The following is a 21823-nucleotide window of genomic DNA, read 5'->3' on the forward strand; positions in this document are numbered from 1 at the left end:
GCTGTGAGTCTTACTAGATGTCCAAAGGTCTCAGGAATCTCCCCCGAGAAAAGACCTTAGTGTGTCACAGCCAGCCCAGAGCATCCCCAAAGTCAAACCCAACTCCATGTGGTCATAGACACTGCCAGGCGGCTGTTATCAAAGCCACAAGTCCTCCCCAAAGGCAAGATGCTGTGGCTTCTGTTCTGCATGGTCTTGGCCAAATTTTTCCATTAAAAAACAAAACCAAAACCAAATAGGACAAGGGTACAAACAAGACATGACTTGACACCACTAGTTTGGGTACACACAAGGGTTGGTGAGGAATGGAGAAACTGGAGCACAACCTCTGGTACGAAAATAGTGTGGCTGTCTTGGAAAACACTGGCAATTTCTCAAAAAATATAAAGTGTTATCATGGGACCCTGAAAATCCATTCCAGATACATTCAATGACTTGAAAACATCTGCCCATGCAAAACAACAACAAAACCCACCTTGTATATGAATGTTAACAGCATTGAACTTAACAAGCAAAAAGGAAAAACAATCCAAGTATCCATGAACTGATAAATTAACAAATATGACATAGCTATACCATGATTGTACAGCTACAGAAAATGTTGATGCTACAATCACATGAACAGTGAAGACAGAAAAGGGGAAAACGCTGGACACAAAGGCCACACATTGAGTGATGTCACTTATGAAAACTGTCCAGAATATGCAAACAGAGTGGGGGTTGCCTGGGCTGGGGGAGGGAAAATGGGAGTGACTGCCAGTAGGGATATTTCTTTTGGAGGAATCTGGGGTTGGATGTACAGCATTGTGAATACCCCACAACCCACTGAGTTGTGTACTTTAAAAGAGTAAATTTCATGGTTATGTAAATTCTCTTAATAAAGCTATTTTTTAAAAAAAAACAGGTTGTAAGGTGCTATTTGTTTACTGAAAAGGCTCCAATTTGGAGGTTCTATAGGACATACACCTGAAACATTCCCTTTTGCTGCTGGCTATACACAGCTAGGAGGGGGGACAGAGACCCAAGCAAGTTCCTGGATCAGCTTGACCATAAGTTCCTGGAGGCACCATTCAAGGCTTCCCACATCGATGATACTGTGTTTCTCACAGCTATTATGTAAGGAGACTTATAGGAACAAAACCAAATCAAACCAGCCCTTTCTCCAAAAACACTGTGCCTTTTATCTGTAGAAAAAAAGAACTAATATATGACTATCTTTTTACCTTTGCTACTAAAAAGCCCAATGGGAAAATGTTTCCATTTTTATCTTTTCCTTAAATCAGTCCCAGTTATCTACCTTCCCAAACCTATCTGGAGAATTCTAGCCACTGGTCCTTCAAATGCTTCCTTGCATAAATAAAGGACGCTTTAATGAGCAAAGTGCCCTAAGCTCTTTTGCAGGTGCCCAACTACCAACAAAACCCAAACATCCCATCTGCCAGCCCTCAAGGATGAAGCTGATGCACAATGAATGTCTTGTCTTTGTCTCTGCCTGGTCTGTGGCTTCAGAGCACAGAATGTTCTACAGCTTCTAGGTGGTCAGTGTCTGACCCACGGGATCCTTCAACAGCTAGGGAGACTGCTCATGCTAGCTTGACCCCCAGGTCCAGCCTCCCCCTTAGACTGGCCCTGGTTGTCAGTTCAGTCTATCTACTCATCTATCCCAGAGCCACACATGGTTGGGCTGCTGGCTGTGGAACGAAGCACTTAGCGCTTTGACGTGGTGTCTCCTGGCATGGTTACTCTGTCATGCTCTTTCCAGCTCTCTAGCACAGCGGAAGAGCACTGCCAATGCCTGTCAGCTGGGGGGAGGAGGGGAGAGCTCATCTTAGTGATGTCAGGAGCAAGAGTAATTTGTGAAAGAGGGGGTGCTTGAGAAGAATGCCCTTGTAGGAATTCTGTAGTCCTATGAAGTATCAAACTCTTAAGAGTTTGTACATTAACATAAAAAGGAGAGTGGAAAACCGGCAACATGAATTCTGTATTGACATTTGGTTCTTAATAATAACATCCAAAATGCGTTCTGTTCTTATAGTGCTGTGACCGCGACTGCATCGGGTAGAGGGTTGATGTTGCCGGAGTCTCCCTTGGAAGTGGGGAGGAGCTGGTGATTGAGACACACTAATTTTTCCTTGGGACCTATATGCAGCTTGGTGGGGTGCTGCAGCAGGCACCTCGGCTCTGACAAGGGCTGGGGATGCAACCCCAGCAGGCCTGCAAACACATGGGCAGACTCCTCTGCCCCAAGCCCACAAGAACACAGACGCTGATGGGATCAGTGGTGGTAGCTCCTGGAGAGTAAAAGGGAGGCTGAGATGTTACATTCTTGAGGCCTTCACAGGTACATGTCATCGTAGCCCGGTGGGGGAAGATGGTCAGGATTAGGTCTGCAATGTAAAGAGGGTCTAGTGAATTGGAGGCTGAGGCTGAGTCCACAGGAAACATGCCCTGTATGGAAGAGGCCTGCAGAGTGCCATGGAGTTTAAGATCATGAACTCTAGGGCCAGATGGCCTGGAACTAAATCTTACCATGGCTCAAGTATCCAGTATCCTGGCCTTGCCCTTCTCATCTGTTAAAGGACTACTGACATAACTATCTCTTTCCCTGAATCCTCCTTGCAGGGTCACCAGTGTGCTGGACAGATTTACATAAAGTTGATACAACTTATAGTCATCTGAGAGGGGGAGCCTTGATTGAGAGAAAATGCCTCTACAAGATCAGACTATAGGCAAGCCTGTAGAGCATTTTCTTAATTAGTGATTGATGGGGGGAAGAGTACAGCCCATTGTGAGTAGGGCCACCCCAAGGCTGGTGGGTTCTGTAATAAAGCAGGCTGAGCAAGCCAGGGAGAACAAGTTAGCAAGCAGCACTTCTCCATGGCCTCTGCACAGCTCCTGTCTCCAAGTTCTTGCTCTCTTTGAGTTCCTGTCCTGACTTCTTTTAATGATGAACCATGATGTGGAAGTGTAAGCCAAATAAACTCTCTCCTCCCAAGATCCTTTTTGTTCATGGTGTTTCATCAGAGCAATGATAACTAAGACACCAAGGGAAGAAGGTGAGGAGAGAACTCCTAGAAGCCTCCAGGGAGGCAGCACAACTGTGCCTGGAGTCAGATACCTAGGGCTGCAATGCTGAACTAAGCTAAGCTGAGCTGCCATCAAGTCCCACCTCTCAGCATACCTGAATGAATACCTACCCAGATGGGCTGGTCCCAATGGGTCCAAAGGGGTCAAAGCGAGCTCCTGGGGGCACAGCACCAGGAGGAAGCCGGTTTGGGAGGCCTGAGGATGGGTCAATAAGTGCTCTTGGGAAGCCAGATCTCAGGGGATCCACAATCATGCCACCTCTCTGACACCTGAGACAGGAAGGAAACTGGGTAAGCAGATGTTACAGAGACTCACTGCCCTTGAAGAAGGGAGACAGGTGTATAGTGAATTAAAGTTGACCAGGATGACTCTCTAGAAGGTTCAGGAAGACACATGAGATCAAGTCAGAAGTGAGCAAGAATACAAAGAGCACACAAAGTTGTGTACTTTTGAAGCCAAAGGGCCTGCAGCAGCATACAGAGTTCTGTTATGATTCCGTAAGCCTACAAGGATAGAGATCTCTGCCATGTCTTACACCTAGTAAAATCAACTGGTCAAGAACCGGAGCTAGAGTTGGCCAGGATTAATACAGAACTCTCTGGCTCTGCAGAGTATTATCCTGAATCTAGGAGTAATAGCAACATGACCACAGTGAGGGTTTGCTCTTTCCTTAAGGGCCTCAGCACAGCTGATAACTGCCTGTGGATTGCCCAAGTCTGGCTCCTGGCATTCTCTGTCCCTCACTGAGTTCCACAGACCTGACTTTGTACACTCAAGCTGGGATGAATAGGCTAATGTTCCTTATATGCTGAGGTCACTGTCTGAGCCGCTCTGTAGTTAAGTGAGTTCTACGATCTAAAACTGAGATGCTAAAAGTGGGGTCACTCTTCAGCAGGAGTTAAACCTCATCTGACTCACTCAGAGAACAGTGCAGAGCTGAGGCTATAGAACCTTTGCTGGATACAGGATAAGAATCAGAGGATACTCCCTTTGTGGAATGAGGTAACCATTAAATAGCCTGAGCTGTTACTCTACAGCCTGTGGCCCATTGTGTGGTTTTTCTTTTGCATCCTTATGACTCTTATCCAGGAAGGGCTGCGATCCTTCTTTGGAGAAGGAGGGTCCCAGTTCTTTCTCTGAGCTGCTCTAGGTATAGCAGAGCACAAAAAGTAGCAATGATTCCTCAGCCACTAAGCAACTACCTCCTTCACTCCAAAGGGAGGCTGACGAAAGCTCTAAAATGGGATGAGCTGGGCTGCAAGCCATTGAGCAAATTATATTGCTGCTGCCTCCCCAGAAATACTCACCCAAAAGGGTCTAGGTCTTCTCCCCCGACAGCAAATGGGCTCAGGGGATCACGCCTGAAACAAACAAGGACAATTACCATAATTCCCAGAGCAGCCAAGCACCTATGCTCCCAGGGGCTTGAAGCCGATGCAGTGGAGACACACTGAACCCCAGACAAGGAAGACACTTTCATAAGATCACAATGTAAAGAACACCTGAAAGTGGTCCTTAGCAGAGATTAACACTGATCACATTAAACTGGAAATAATATGAAAGTTGAACGAAAGGTAAAACTAGGTGGATGGGAGGGCTGGAGAGACGGCCCAGTGGTTAAGAGCGCTGGCTACTTTTCCAAAGGACCTGGGTTCAATTCCCAGCATCACATCATGGTTCACAAGCACCCATAACTCCAGTTCAAAAACATATGGTGCCCTTGTCTGGCCTCCATGGGCATAAGCCATACATGGTATACATACATGCAGCCCAAACACCCATATATACATAAAATAAAGAATTAAAAGTTAAAACTGAGGCAGCAGAGATGGCTCAGCAGTTAAGAGAGCATACTGCTGTTGCAGAAGACATATGTTTGGTTCCTAGCACCAAATCAGATGGCTCACAACTACTTGTAACTCCAGTTCCAGGGGATTTGATACCTTCTTCTGGCCTCTATGGCCCCCTGCATGCATGAGGTACATATACACTCACACAAGCACAAACACATAAAAAAAAAGTTAAAACAATAAAGGACAGAGTCTGAATAAAGATAAATTATTAAATAACCCCTAGATATATCGGCTTCATACACTCCACCAGAAACTGTCACCCCCTCCCTGATTTCCTGCCTATGTCAGCCTCTTATTGTCCTTTGCCATGATATGGCTATGACCCATTTGAACTCTCAGAAGCTATTGTTATTCAAAGGATTCCCACAAGCGTGTGCTCACCAACATTCCTTCACAGAGGAGAAGGGAGGCTCAAGAGGAGTGGTTCTCAATCTCCCTAATGCTACGACCCTTAGGTTGAGAACCACTGTTCAAGAGGCTTTAAGCAGTAAGAAAGCATGAACACAGGACTCCTCCTCCTCCTTCCCTGAGGTTATATAACAGCAGTTCCTGAAGTAGGAGACAGGTTGAGGTTCTCTTCAGTGTAGTAGCTGTACACAGCCCATGCTCCTGTAAGTAACCAAGCTTTTGTTCTTGGACTAATCCAGACCATTATCATCACTTCTGAAAAAGTTGCTGATACACATGTCACAAAGAGGAACATAATCTTGATCCAACACCCATGAGCTGCTTTACTCTGGGTCACCTTTTGTGCCTCATTTTCTATACAGGTAATAACAGTGCCTATCCCCTTTCTCTTATTTGGCAATTAAAAAGATTATGTCTGATACTATCTTTACACTTAATATGGTTCTCAGGACACAGTAAGGGCTCAATTAATATTAACCATGTTAGTAGAACATAGCTGTCATATTCTCACTGACACTCCTTGAAGGGTGAAAAAGATCAGGAAAGGGCTTTACAACCACACTACGTTTAAAGCCTTTAGATGACTCCCATGACGTCAGCATCAAACCTAGCTCTGAGGCACATGCTGTCAAGAATGTTTTCTAATATCTATCTTTGAGCATGTCTTTTTATATTCTGTGATTCACTGAGGAAGATAACATGTACCAAAGCCCTTCTAGAAAGAGTATGTGCTACTGTTTTTAGCTATAAATAGAATAGATATATTTTAATGAAAACCATCTTTTACCTGAAAGAATAACAAACTGTGGCTATGCAGATGTGACTATATACTTGACACTTTCTTCAAAAGAGGGAACATATTAACTCAAGGAAAACAATAGGCAGTATATGTTACCAATTAGAAAATGAAAAAAAAATTTTTTTGGTTTTGTTCCAAGACAGAGTTTGTCTGTGTAACCACCCTAGCTGTCCTGGAACTTGCTTTGTAGACCAGGCTGGCCTCAAACTCAGAGATCCACTTGCCTCTGCCTCCCAAGTACTGGATTAAAGATGTGTCACCATGCTCAGCAGAAAGTAAAAATTTTAAGTAAAAACTAGCAAACTGGAAATTTGTATTAACCATTTGTGTGACAAAAATCTAAGTACTTTTTGATATTAGTAAGTTTTGAATATGATTTTTGATATCTTTAAATAAAACATATGAGCTTTCAGTAGATCTATGTATCTCAGAATTAGTGTTTTCCAAATGTTCAAATAATCTTTCAATATAATGGATAAAAAGATCCACTCAAAGGGCTTGACATGATACGCAGACACACAGAAAGTTCACTGATACAGATGAAAATTCAATACTGCAACTAACTCAAAGAAAACTACTACTTGTCGATCAGTGCTTAGTGTAACTGCAGAGAGTAGCTACAGAGGATATCTGGAAAGGTTCCTACTCTACTGTCAGAACACAGTCCAGAACAGAGTCGTGTGAGAATTCTGAGAGCTTGTGAGAAAGTCTCAGAGAACAAGAGTCTTGTGACTTCAGTGTCTCTGAAACACAGAATTGGTTCTGGAATGTGTTTTGTGTTCCTCCCAGGTATAGGTGTAGAAGATAGGAGTTTACTTCAGCTGTTGTTATTCATGAGCCTCCATGGAAAACCACCTTTTTGCAATGTATGGCTTATCCTTGTGATTGATCACCATATATATGATTCTTCTTAACCCTGAGTATAAATTGTCTGATGCTCTAAATAAATTTGGCTATTGCATGCGACTTTACCTCATCTTCAGGCCCTACTGCCAACTACAGCTGCAACACTATGGCTCTTTATCCCCCAACCCAAAGCTGTGCCACCTTCAACAGAATCCACATCACTTAATGACTGAATACACAAGCAGAAGTAAGGATCCACTGATCCTTACTCAGTGTAGCTCAGTGGTACAGCACATAGTAGCAGGTACAAGGCCTTTGGTTTCATCTCTAGCACTAAAAAAAGGAAAAGAAAAAGGGGGGAAATCAAATACAAACAGAGGAAAGGAATCAAGATATCTTCTTTTTTAAAATGTATTTAATTCTTCTTACTGTGTGTGCATGCACAGATAGGTACAGAATTAAAGAAGTATTTATGGTTATTTTCAGTGAAAACCTGAAATGCTTGAAATATTCCATGCATATATAGAGGTCAGGAAAATCATAGCACACTAGTAAAATAAACTAGCAAACACTAAAAAAAAAAAAGACATATTTAACATTTTAATAAACAAGACTATTAAGAAGATGCAGAACACAAACTGCAAAAATCATTTGTAAAGACAGATTGTTAAGGATCAAAAATAAACTTAGAATGACCTAAATAAGAGCTTTATACTAAAGCTTTACTTTTCGGGAAGCTGGATAAGCATAGAAAAATGTGTTCTCAAAACAATGGACATGATTTGAGGCAGACAGTTTCCTGACTATTTGCAGACGGATGGAGCTAAGCATAAATGGGTTAGATTGAAAAGATCAACAACAAAAAGTTAGGCTTAGATTTAAACAAAACAGAACACCTTCCCTTTATCAGACAAAGAAGAAAGGAAAGGAATCTAGTTATCTTCTTTGTAATTTCTTCTTCCTCTTATGTGTGTGTGCATGCACATACAGGTACACAATTAAGTAGGGACAGCTTTTAGTAATCCAGAGCCTTCAGGAGAGCGAAGTCTCTATTCACCTGGCATTCTCCATTACCGTAGACTAACCTCTCCAGCTATAGTCTTAGCTGAATATATCCAACATCCCTGACCAGTTCCAGACAGGCCACTCCACACTTCAGAAAACAGATCCATGTGTGAGGACAGAGTGGTGGTTTCCAGGTGTGGGGCAGGGATAATGAAGGTGTGGAAGGTGAGAGGTCAAACAGGTCTGCACCACGTGTGAAGGGGCAGAGGCTGCTAGCACTGTTTCAAACTATTCAGTGATGGGGGTCATCTGCTTCGGGTCTAAAAAATCCATTTTGGTAACTGTCCAGCAATTAGTCTTAAATCTTGCAAGCATAGGAGACCATGGCTAGGGCACTCGGTGGGAATGAAGATACCTGGACCCCAACCTTGACTCTGCTTCTTTATTAGAGGCTAGTGACCTTAGGCAGGCCATATTACCTGTCCCCTTCCATGAGATAAGTGGATTTTACAGCACAAGCAGTTCCTAGAGTTCTCAAGTACTTTTTGTTGTTCCTCATTCTCTCTATAGGAGCCAATATTTTAAAAGATTTCACTAAACTGACTTGCCAATTATTAATTATAAGAATTTAATTGGTTACCTATATGTCAACTAACCAAAAGTATACAACACCTAGCCAACATAAAAAGCCAATAGTAGTTGACACTGAGTGCTTACTATATGCCACACAGTGAATGTTCCCCTATTATAATACCAAGCCCTGTCTTAACCATATTGTCAGCTCCAGACTAGGACATGCTGTCTAGATAGACTACAGTTCCCTGGTCTTTGTCTCCTACATCAGAGTAGAATTCTCCAGGACTATTGCTGCTAAACTAATCTGCAAAGACCTTGGACTTCATTCATTCATCCATTCATTCATATAGCAGCTACTCTGGCCATCTTCTGAAGCTGTCGGGGTGAGGGAATACAACAAAATGCAGTGAAATGGAGAAGATTCTGGGGCTGCATCTCCTCCAGGATGGCATTCTGTCCCTATGCATTCCCCCAAAAGTATGGCTCACAGCTCCACACGAGAGTAACTATGATTCACCTGAGCACAGCCTCCAACCCCTACACACACAGGGGCTGTGTGAGCTTGGGAAAGGAGACAGGCAGCTTAGAATGCTGATAGAGTAACTATTAGTAGCACCAGAACTCACTGATCTACTCACATTTCTACTTTTTACCTCTACACACCAATACTTTCAACAAGTCTGCTGAAGATACTTGGGGATCAGGGAAGGGTCAAGAGGAGGATGGGATGGAAGTGGGATCCTACCATGGATGCATGGGCTGAACACTGGGGGCTCCATACTTACCAAGTAGGCTGCCGGCTAGTATGAGGATGGTGTGAGGAAATCCGGAGTGGGTCCACCTCTCTGGCAGTGGCAGGTGGGAACTCTCGAGGGGGACTGCTTGAACGAGCCTTCTCCCACTGCTCATGGATAGGTGTGATAATTCCAGATCTGATCTGAGACCGAAGCTCCTCACTGTTCTTATAGGTCCTGCAGGATTGAGACAAAAAATTAGCTTCCTGCAGTTGGCTGGGAATCTCATGTACAGTATTCTGATGGCATAGACGTCGGCGACGGCCCTGAGAAGTCTTGGCCTTGCGCTTGGCCTGTTTACTCTGGTGGGAACGGGCCGTCCGGCGGACCTGGGTGAGGGGGGCAACAGCCTGACGCTGTCTCCGAGATTTGGGCCTATGTTTCTTAGGCATCTGAGTTGCCCCTCCTCATTTACCACCCCATCAGAAAGAGGTGAGAGTAGGGGCACAGCCTGGACTGGCTGCTCCTCTGTTCCTATGCCACCCCTCCCTCAGCTTCATTATGTGTTCATCACATGTCATGGAAGGAAAGGCTCTGTGGGAGGATGAATCAAGTTCCTGGTCCTAGGATAAAGGTAGGGTCTGAGGCTTAGTTCAGCCAGATCCTGGGAAGGATGCCCCTACCAGGTGTCCCTTCTCACCAAGAGAAATAAGCACCGTGAGCTACAGCTGAGCTGCGGTGGCCAGATCAGGCAGCAGCAAGTGGGCAGAACTTAGAGCTCCTTAAAAACTGGCAGTTTTAAAATGAACCACATCCTGGTCCATAAAGCAAACTCCACAACTGAAATCCTACAGAGTGTTCCTGACCACATGGAACCACATCAGAGCTCAAAACAAACATCTCTGATCTTATGGAACTCAATTATCTCCAGGATGAAAGGATCAAAGAGGAAAAAGCTGAACCCACACTGTGGTGTTTGGAATGAGATGTTCCCCCATGGTCTCAATTTTTGAATACTTGGTCCCAGTTGGTAGCAGTGTTGGGGTAGGTTTAGGAGATGTGGCCCTGCAGGAGGAAGTGTGTCACCTGGGTGGGTTTCAAAAGCCATGCCCCATTCTCAGCTTACTCTCTTGGATTCCTGCATGTAGTTCAGTATATGCGCCCTCAGCATCCCACTCTAGCCTGGCGTGTAGCCATGCTTCCTGTCCATGAAGGACCCTGAGCCTTCTGGAACCAAAAGCCCAAATAAACTCTTGTGTGAGTTGCCTTGGTCATGGTATTTTAAAAACTAACTAATACACAGCCTGCCTTCAAAGAGATGTCTCAAGACACAAATACAGCAAAGCCTAGTCACAAAACTTTACTTTCACTGTAAAAAAAAAAAATAGTCAATTTCAGAAGCACAGGCGGGAGCACTTCCAAACTATCTCAGGAAGCCAGTGCTAGTCAATATCAAAACTAGACAAACTAAACAAATACAATTACAGACCAGAATTTCTTTACCAACTCAAAACAAAAACCTCTCAAAAATATCAAGATTGACCTTAAAAAATACATTTAAATCATACAATATAACCAAACCATCTATTCTAGGTAGGCAAGACTAGTTTAATATTCACAAATCAGTGTCACCCACCATTCTAACAAATAAGAAATAAACATCAGGTAATTATACCAACTGATAAAGCACAAAACAACATGATAAATGGACTCATGATAAAAGTAACCAGGAACATAGGAAACAGTCTTCAGCTCACTAAAGAGCATCTGCCATAGTTAACAATACAGTCCATGGTGGAAACAGAATCCTCTACCCCAACTGTGGGAACATGACAAGGAAGCTCTCTGGCAATTCTTATTAACAACGCTGGGAGCTACAGGCACTGTAAAAAAAAAATCATAGCTATTAAAAGGCGAGGAATGAAACTTTTTGCCTATGACAAATTTCCAAGAAAATCTTGCCTCAAAAAAACAAAACACCTCAAAACTTCATTCACTAGTAGGGAAATACAAATTAATGATCCCAATTGGAGATGACTGCACATTCAACAAATAATATAAAATAAAATGCTAGAACAAGATGCAGAGAAGTGGGCACATTTGTAACAAGAGTGGATGTAAATGGTACAGAAAACATCAAAACTAAACCAAATATGAACCAAATATGGCACTCTGGGGTCTTCCACACAGAAATAAAAAGCACAACCACACATAGCTTGTCCTCAAATGCTATGACACCCGTATCTGTGAACGCCCCAACTGGACACAATCTAGTCACTTAACTTATCCTTTAACCAGCGAGTGATCAAATCAACTGTTGTACATACAACATAAAGTATACTCAGTAAACAAGAGGAACAAATAGTTAAAGTACACTACAGTTTAGATGGATCACAAGAGTATTATGCTGAGTAAAAATGACAAGCCCAAGACTACATATTAATTCTATTTATATAAAATGTTTGAAGTGAAAAAAATTTTGAAATGGAGAACAAATTGCCATGGAGGTTGAGGGATCCTGGCCTACTTAGCAAGATCCCTACAGACATAGACACAGACACAGACACACAGACACACAGACATACAGACATAGACACAGACACACACACACACACATACACACACACACACATTTACTTCAAGTTTTGAAAAAACAAGAAAATGGAAAAAATGTCTAGGAACTATGCTAGTTAAAATTAATTAAAAAGACATAAAATTAATGTAATGGGAAATATTTAGGAAATATTAAGGAAAATTCTAAAAGATTAGCTCTGAAGAACACTGTTGGGACAGATGCAGAAATCAGAATGTGGATTGCATTTTAAATGATATACTGATGCTATATTCCCAAGTGTGATCATTGTTTTAAAGTTGAGAAAGACGATATTCTTATGAAACTGCTAGTCTAAGGAGACAGTTTAGGCCAAGGTGTTGGAAGAAGGATAAAGCACTTGCCACTCAGGTGTGAGGAGCCTAGAACCAATAAAGCCAGGCACAGCAGCATGTACCTGCAATTCTACTGACCCTATAGCCAAATAGGAAAAAAAAAAAATAGAGGAATCCTTGAAGCTTGTAGGCCAGCTAGCTTGGTATACACAGCTGCAAAACAACAGAGACACCCTGTTGTAAGTGAGGACTTACTCCTGAGGCTGTCCTTCTTCCTCCATCACCCCTCCTCCCTCCTTTCTTCTCTCTCTCTCTCTCTCTCTCTCTCTCTCTCACACACACACACACACACACACACAGACACACACACAGTTATTCCAAGCTGCAGAAGTTAGACAAATTAAATAAATTAAATTTAAACAAAGTAAATAAAGTCTGTAAATAACCCTCAGATGGTTCAAGAATATAAAACAACAAAGAAAATTGAGCAAAAAAAAAATTAAAAATTGTTTAATCTGGGTAATGGCTAAAAGGGTATCTACTGTGTATTTTTGCAAACTGTCTCTCGTCTATAGGTTATAAATTTCAAAATTAAGAAGTCAGCAGAATGTCTCCACAAACGGGAGAGAACACACGGAAAAGTGAGCAGTGAAGGACTGCCACCCAAAGTACACAACCAACTCTTAACACTAAGTGAGACAGGGAACCACCTAATTTGAAACTGAGCAAAGGATCTGAACAGCCTCATTAAAGAACTACACAGAGAAATAAGCCCAAGAAAGATGACCCACACCCTGCCTCTAGAGAACTACACTTAAAACAATGCAAAGCCACTAACTATTACACTGCCAAACAGTGACACGGGTGTGGGCAGCAGAAGCTCTCCTTATTCACCGACAGCAGGAATGCAGAGCAGCACAGGCGCTTGGGAAGACAGTTTGTATGGACTCCTTTTCCAACCTTGACATTCTGAAGAGGTAAAACTACAGACACAACAGGATCAATGCTTCTCAAGGATAATGGAGGAGGGGAACAAACAGGAAGAACACAAGGATGCTGACAGTGTAAAGCAGTGCCCTATGACACTGAAATGCTGCATATGCCACTGTATGTATACCCAAACTCACACACTGCACAACACTAAGAGTGACCCCAACATGGAGGTAGTGTGTGTAGGTATATGGCTCATAACTGAGGTGCCTCTCTGCTGCTATACAACAGTGGAACACCGAGCAGATAGGAACTAAATTTTGACTCTTAAATAGAAACAAAAAACCAAAAAAACAAAAACAAGCCCTGGGAGTAGAATGAAGATGTACTTGATTTAAGCATACTTTCAATAAGGAACCTACTCTTTTTTAAAAGTGTCACACACACACACACACACACACACACACACACACACACACACACACGTGCGCGCAGGCCATGGCACATGTGTGATCAGAAAATAAATCTGCAGAGTCATGGTTCTCTCCTGCCAACTACGGGATGCAGGGCAGAACTCAGGTTATCATGCCTGTGCACTAGCACCTCTACCAGCAAGCACCTTTACCCACTGAGCCACTTGCTGGCCCCTAGGGACCTTATCCTTGACTGAAGCAGTTAGCCTAGTCCCAAGTCTGTAGCCACTGTAGCATCTATGAACTCTTAAATGCATGACTTTAATTCATGAGAAATTTTCTATAAGGGTCTTGTCTTCAAACAAACAAATATGTAAAAGGGACGGAACTGAGAACTGACTGGGCCTAGGGCAAGTTCTTCTGTCGACCATACTTGTCTCCGGGGACTTTGATACCATTCCTTATTTCTTGCTACTGAGTCCCTCTGCCTTTTCTCATGGAAAAGACACCCTTTAGAAGTACCTGTGGAAATCACTCAGGTCTTCTGCATCAATATAATCATCTAAGTTCAGAGTCAAGTCTGCCACCTGCTGTGTGCCATGTTCCTAGAAAAATGAAAACAGAAAATGAGAGATGGGGTATATTTTCCAGTTTACTGGTAACAGGGGAAGGTGGGCAAGGAACTGAGGTATCCAATGAATACACAACCATAATCTGGAGCAACATAGGAACACAGGCCCAGCTAAGGGCAGGCATCTTGCTCAGGAAGGGAACAGCACACAGCACGGAGCACTGCAGACTGAATACTAACTGATACCCAGCCTGAAGGGGCAAGCAATAGTGGTTTCTAGGGTTTGGGGTACTGCTTTTGGAAGCCTAGCTTTGAACCTACTTTCATGAGCTATCTCTATTCTTTCAATCTGTTTAAATTAACCTAAAGGAATTGTTTGCACCTAAGAACCCAGTTCTTAGAAAAGAATTAAATGTTCATCAATAAGGGAAAGGACAGTTAAGTAATATAGAGTAATGAAAGAATGAGGTCTATCTATCTGTGTTATGTAAAGACCTTCAAACACGTTGAATGGAAAAAGTCAAGTACAAATAATACAGCCAGACACTTTTGTGCACACATGTAACCAAGACAAAATGGAACAGAAAGAAAGTCAACTACCTCAAGGTGTTCACAGTTCAGGGGGAAATACAAGCATTAGAGCAGAGCACAAACAAGGACATAAATACAAGACATGGTATGTATCACATGGAAAACAGAATAGAAAGCTTTCATTTAGACGTGTCTGGAGGGTAGGGTAGATAGTCATAGCTGAACGAACACACGAACACACACACACACACACACACACACACACACACACAGTATGTGATGGAGGGGGTAGTCTCCAGAGCAAGAAATGGAATGTCTCTTACTTGCGAAACTAAAAGAGATGCTGGGATTACAGTAGCCTTTATCTCCTGTGTTGCCAATGAGTGAGTACTGCTGTGGACACAGAGTTCCTTTTCTGTACAACACAGGCAATGAACACTTTTGTGCACAAAGCTCTTCTACACTTACTGTGGTTTTTCACCTCAGGAGACAAATGCCCAAAGTGGAATTGCTAGGTAAAAACTTTGGGGACATTTCTGAATTCACTGTTAAAATGAGTTTCTAAACAGGTATCTCAATCCCACACCATTGGCAGAATCCTAGTTCAGACTCACCAGCACATTGATGATCATGCCATTCTCCACAGAGACAGCTTTCAGAAGGAGTTTCCTGGCTCCATCCTTAGACTCATACCGGAGGGTATACAGTTCTTTATTGCTGTTCCACTTAGCTGGCAGTAGTTCTGACTTCTTATCATTGGGACCTGGCTGAGAAGATACCAGGCTTGAGAACAGGAAGATCTTGGCCTCAAAACCCAAAACTATGAAGGAACATATTACCCATAGCCTAATCCCTTCCCTCCCATCACATGTGTCCAGGGATACACAGCTAGTTAGAGGTCTGGGAACTAACACTCTTATTCAGCTATTTGGTTGCTTTGATGACAGCACAGGAGGAACTTGTCAAGAAGCTAAGGCCATGGGCTAGGAATAGAGCTAAGTAGTAGAGTATGGCCTAACATGTATGAGGACCTAACTCCCAGAACCACCAAAGATTAAAATAATGACATCCTTGGCTTAATAATCATCTCTCTACTCTATCATCCTAACAAGAATAAGACCAGTGTGAAATTAAATGCAGTATTTTCCATAGTTCACACCATGGGCTATCTGTAATAGTATCACAAAATGACTGAAAGCACAGATCATAACAGACTCTCCAACCAACTGAGGTGGTTTGATAAAAATCCTGACTATATGTAATCATATGTAGCACACAAACAAGATTTGAAAGTTGTAAAATAGATACTTATGTAGTCATCAGTCACTAAGCATTAATCACTAAAGCCTGTGCACAACCAATATTCTGTGTGTGTGTGTGTGTGTGTGTGTGTGTGTGTGTGTGTGTGTGTGTGCTCACTTTTGTACTTTTATCATTTTTACTTTTCCTTCACATTACATTACTATACATGCAGCTCAGCCGGGCTACTCTTCTAGAGGAACTGATTTGACTCCCAGTACCCACATGGAGGCTTTCAACCATCTGTAACTCCAGTCCTAAGGGACCTGGTGTCTTCTTCTGGCCTTAGTGGGTACCAGACAGACAAGATGCACAGACATACATGCAGACAAAACACTCATAAACATTAAATAAACTAAATATATAGTCAAATATAATATAAACTTATCTATCCATCCATCCACTCATCCATCCATTCCAATGCTTTTGAATTCAGTTGCTTCCCACCTTATTTTCTGAAACAGTCTCTAACTGAACCTGGAGCTCAATGAGTCAGAAGGCTGGCCTTCACTCCAGGGAAGCGCCTCTTCCTCTACTCAACACTACACCTGGCTTTGATATGGGCACTAGGAATGAAAACTCAGGAACTCATGCTTCCAGGGTAGGCACTTCACCCACTGAGCCATCTTCTTGGCTCAATCCTTGCCCTTTCTATCCAATGTTGCTTTGGGAAGGTGATCAGCATTCTGTAGCTGATCGACATACACAACTATACTGTGTTGCACCAAATGAATATGCTATGATTTACAATTTCACTGGCTGATGGACATTAGAAGTTCATTAGAAGTTGATTTTTTCCCATTATAAACAATGCTGCTATGGCCACGTTGTTGTACACATCTGGCACACATGTGGTATGCTCAGAGGATGAACTTTCATAAGATAAAAGCAAACTGTGTACCAAATAGTGATTGGCACTCTCAACTTGTAATATGTGAGCTCCTGGTTCTACACTCAGCCTGCAGGATTGCTATTATCTACTTGTTTGTTTTTGCCAATCTGGTGGACTGTAAAATGTATCTATGTATTCACTGTGACAGTCTCCTTTCTGTCCTTATTTAATAATTCTAAGATTTCCCTGTCTTAGTTATGACTTCTATTGCTGTGATAAAATGCCATAACCAAAAGCAACTTGGGGAGGAAAGGGTTTATTTTTATTTACTTCATTATTTAATTTATTTTTCTATACCACAATTTATCATAGAAGGAAGTCAAGGCAGGAACCTGGGGGCAGGAACTGAAGCAAAAGCTATGGAAGTACACTGCTTCCTGGCTGGCTCAGGCTGATTTCATATATACCCCAAGACAAACTAAACAGTCAGCTGAGCCGTCTCTCCCTCATCAATCATTAGTCAAGAAAATGCCCTACAGACTTACCTATCTTACTATCAATCTTATGGAGGCACTTTCTCAAATGAGATTCCTCTTCCCATATTACTCTAGTTTGTGTTAAAAGTCCCCACCCCAGCTCCTACAAAACAAAAACAAACAAACAAACAAACAAACAAACAAACAAACTCCAAGCAACCAGCACATTCCCTTTCATACATTAAAGTATGAGAATAGTCCCAAGTGACAGTGAAAACAAGCAGTGACTTTCAGGTAGGGAATAAAGCTCTTAAACGGGACCACTAAAAGAAACACAATGCCACTTGTGAGGCTACTTAGAGCTTCTGTTCAGCCACAGACACTAGAACCAAAAGGAAGCACAAATGGCAAGAATTAATAACCAGACATAGGAAAGGCTTGGAAAACAAACAACAAAAAGAGCAGCTAACCATATAAACGTTGTTTGTTTTTTCAAATTTACTAGCTATCACAGGGCAACTGAAATAATAAAGGTCACACCCACCCACCACCCTAGGGCTGTGAGTTTGACTAGGCATGAGTGAACCTTCAGACACTACTTCTAGGAATTTAAACTTACACAAGCCCTTTGGGATTCCATCTAGCAGTACTTAGTACTATTAGGTTAGAGTATGAGCTGAGACTCAAACGTCCTCCCAGAAGGAAGCTGTGGAGACAAGGAGCCTCATAAGCAATGTCAACCTTCATCCCAGTCAGAGCTTGAGCAGCTGAAGCAGAGGTAAAATGTACACTCTACTGGCAGTGGCATATTACACTGCAGTCAGAAGGAACACACTAGATCTAATTATAGTATTCTAGAGAAAACTTTATGCGTGTGTATGCCTGTGTGTGTGTTGGCAATAAGCAGCCAGGAGAAGGAGTAATTCTATGAAACACTCTCCTCTAGACACGTGCATGCAGCATTCAACCACCACCTTTATAAGATCAAGTCACCAAGATAAGCAACATTCTGTCAGGAAGCACTAACTGGACTCTGTGGGTTATGAGTGAAGTGCAGAGGGAGAATTCATGAAGTGGGAATTTACAGGGGGAGTGGGAAGAGTTGGAAAAAGTTTATAGTCCAATACCATTTATTTAAAAAAAAAAACAGAAAACTTTAAAAAGCACACATTATATTGTCAACACAGAACAGCATGACCAGAGCTGTGTTCATGAGAACATGGTGGGATGGGAAGGAGTGAGGGTGGAGATGGAGAACACTAACGAAGGTCCACACACGAAGGACTTTACACAGAAAGTGCAAGGGAAGGCCACCCCTGGTGCTTGGAAATCCTCTGCCAGAGGAATCCCAGTCAAACTTGGCTAGGTGACAAGGAAACTAGAGGCCTCAGCAGAGACAGGAGAGTAAGAAGAAAACAAAACTGAAACTAGCCACAGCCCTGAGAAACCCTCTTGCCTTACTGGGTAACTTCCTACTGTAGTGTGGATTTCAAGGGTTACTTAGGGGTGTCTGAGGCAGGGCTGGCAGACCTTACCCATGTTCAGTCAAGACCTTTGACTTTCTCCTGTCCTACATGGACAGCACTGGCCCTACCAGCAGGCTCTCTTGGCTTACAGACAATCTGTTCTGCTCAACACCTTCATTCCAGAGCAAGAAAGAATCGCTGGGGTCAGGTAACGCTCACAGCCTCACTGTGGTAAGACTGATGCTTCACAGAAAACAGAAGCCAGACAGGCTCAACACATCATGTGGCTGCCCTCTGCACCGTGATATAAAATATCAAGTTTCCCAGAAGGCTATGGTTGGCAGGTAACCAAAGCATCATTTAACTCCCTCAGATGAAAACTAAGGCCTGAGAGGAGCTGAGACCTATGAAAGGTTAGAGCAAGTCAAGCTGGAGATCCTTCCCAGACAGACTGGCCCTAAGAGGGTAAAGGTAACTGTCTTCATAGGAAGAATCCTGAGGCTAGAAACATTCTTTAATGGCCACTTACTCCAGAGCCTCTGGGCTAGAAAGCAACCAACCAACCAACACTGCACACATAAACGGTTCACTCTCTCTTTATATGCTTCAGATTCTCACAACACAAAGCCAAATTTTCTAACTCATATCTATGGCCTTCTCCATGGCCCTCCACTGAAGTCATGTCACACAGCTACAGAGCTCTTATGGGAGCAGCCGTGTCCTCAACAAGGAGACCAATCAATGCCTGATCTTTGTTCAAGTCAACAAACATGTTTTTGAAATCAAATATTACAAGCCCAGCTCTATAGCACTAGAAACAAAACCAAAGAAAGAATGGGCAGCGTCACTCTTGAACTGCTGAGTCAATATTACACAGTCAAGTGCATGCTTTGTTTCCCTCTTATCACCACAGAAGGTGGGTGGCAGGAGGCAGCTAGAGACAACACAAACACCCTCTGAGTCTGACCCCAGGATAGAAAATAAAATTCTCTAAAGATAAATTAACAGTTAACAGCCTCTCAATTTTTAATTGATTTTCTCTTTAAGCTTCTACCCTGAAAAAGCATATCCTTCAGCAGAGAGTGGAGAACAACTTGATCCCTGAAAGGATTTCAGGAGAATGAGCAGTAAGAAACAAACACAGCATTCTAGTCTGAAATCCAAACACTGTCCCCTCTAGGGGCATGCTGGAGTTTGTACTGAGGTAGACAGATGGTAAGCAGGCAATGCTTTCCAAAACTCCCATTCCCCAGGCTCCTTGTCCTTCCCAAAGATGTCTGGATCCCGCATCTTCTAGTCCTGAGGAGCTACTTGAGGTGTGGAAGAAGAGAAGATGGGAAAGGGGAGAGGAGAGAAATCAATAAAAAGTTTGTGTATTGATTCCTTCTGATGGGAGTAAAGTGTGAAAGGGGCTCAGAGGTCTGAGTTCTTACTTACATAGGACAAACAGGAATGGAACACAGCAGGGCCATGCCTGTTTAAACACTCAGGATGTTAAAGTGGGTCTGAGAAGGGGTCCATAAAGCTTTGTTAGGAGAGAAAATGTCCTAAGACTGACAGATATCTAAGAAGCTAAAAATATTTAGGGGTTTGGGTACTGATGCAGCTAGAAATGAGAGGAAGATTAAAATCTCACCATAAGATCCAAGGGGTGAGGGAAGCTGTCTTTCCAGAATTGGTCTGAGTTATGAGTGCCAAGACAGTGACACAATGGGACAGGCTTAGAGTCCTGAGTCCCCAAATGTTTGTATGTGGGGATTGTGGCTGAGAAGATATTTCCTCTGATGGAGGAGACAGCAAATGAAAGGGCAGTAAGGGCCAGTTCACCCCCCAAAAAACCTACAGGCAGACATGGAGGGTGAAGACTATGAGGAAGGGGCAGAGAAAAAGAAGAATGGTAGGGCACAGAATTAGTGATGCTAAGGAGGTGTCAGCAAGGCTTCATTGGTTCCATCACTGGAGATGGAAGAGTAGCTGGGATTCTGGTGGAGACAGTTACGGGAAGACACTCACAGTCAAGGTTTATGTGTAGTTACTAGGAAGTGCTACCTAGGTTCTATTTCTAGTAGTCTGGACTGTAGATGTGTAATGAGTGGGCTGTGGCTGATCCATCATGGTGAGTGGTGAAGAAGGGGTCCTAGATTATGGCTGAGTGAGTCAAAAGTCATGCCGCACCAATGCTTGGATCCAGATGTAGAGCTGGGTGAGTAGCACTGAGTATTCCACGGCACGACTGTGTGATAGACGCTTTGAGGAAATTGGTGGATGAGGACCTTGAGGAAGCTACTAGCCTGTCTTCAGTCAGGTCCACACAACACCGCCAAAGCGACTGCTGAGCTGTGTCGGGGCGCTTTTCTGGTTCTCGAGTTTACACACACGCTATGCCAGTTGTTGGCACCAGCGCCAGGCGCGCAAAAGTGCGGCGTCAGAAGCCTCGGGCCCTGGCTCTGGCACGGTCAGGGCAGGCCTTTGGGCCTCTGGTTTCAGGCTCCCCTCCACCCAGGCCGGCTCCACAGCGTACCTGGTCGCCGGTGCCCAAGCCATAGTAGCCGTTTGTCACCACTTCCCAGTGCAGGAAGCAGACGAGTGCGTCCTGCGGGCAGGTCATGGCCGGCGCGGCCGACGCGAAGAGAACCTCCAAGCCCGCCATGGATGCTTGCGGCTTCTGTGGAGAAGGAAGAAAAGGAGGGGACTGTGCAGCAAGCCGCTCCACCTAAGAGAAGCGGGACTAAGAGCAGCAGCGACGCCTCTGGACGCTGCCTTTGCTTTCGGCTCTGTCTGCACCTGCGCGGAAACGCGGAAACGCGGAAACGGAGAAACCCGCACCGGAAATAGCTGCTGACTTTGTGAGCGCTCCGGGCTAGAAACACCAGCGCCGAACTAGAAGGTTCCGTTAGGAAGCGCGCGAGTTAGGACATAACATCCTAAAGCCTATCTACCTCCAGGACCAGCTGCTGAGTGCCAGGCTGTTCATTCCTGGGGAGAGACTGCCTACTGCCAGTTACAGTAGACTTCTCATCTGCGAAGTGGAATGTGTACTAGGCCGGGGAAGAATTTAGGCAATCTGTCTTAGATGTTTTCATAGTAACTTATTAGCATGTCTGCAGTGCT

The 21823-nt window shown here is 43.5% G+C and overlaps 1 protein-coding gene across 1 annotated transcript; it reads right to left on the reverse strand.

The window, feature by feature from the left end:
- Window positions 1-329: 329 nt before the first annotated feature.
- Psmf1 (proteasome inhibitor subunit 1) lies at window positions 330-21493 on the reverse strand. The gene is made up of 7 exons (XM_028774919.1): window positions 21234-21493; window positions 15254-15406; window positions 14060-14142; window positions 9360-9545; window positions 4395-4448; window positions 3198-3356; window positions 330-2387 (listed from the first exon to the last, which is right to left on the reverse strand). Exons 1-7 carry the CDS (start codon window positions 21360-21362, stop codon window positions 2336-2338), a joined length of 816 nt encoding a protein of 271 aa, XP_028630752.1. The 5' UTR covers window positions 21363-21493; the 3' UTR covers window positions 330-2335.
- Window positions 21494-21823: the final 330 nt, after the last annotated feature.

Source organism: Grammomys surdaster, unplaced genomic scaffold (genome assembly GCF_004785775.1).
Source record: "Grammomys surdaster isolate TR1022 unplaced genomic scaffold, NIH_TR_1.0 251, whole genome shotgun sequence".
NCBI classification, from domain to species: domain Eukaryota; kingdom Metazoa; phylum Chordata; class Mammalia; order Rodentia; family Muridae; genus Grammomys; species Grammomys surdaster.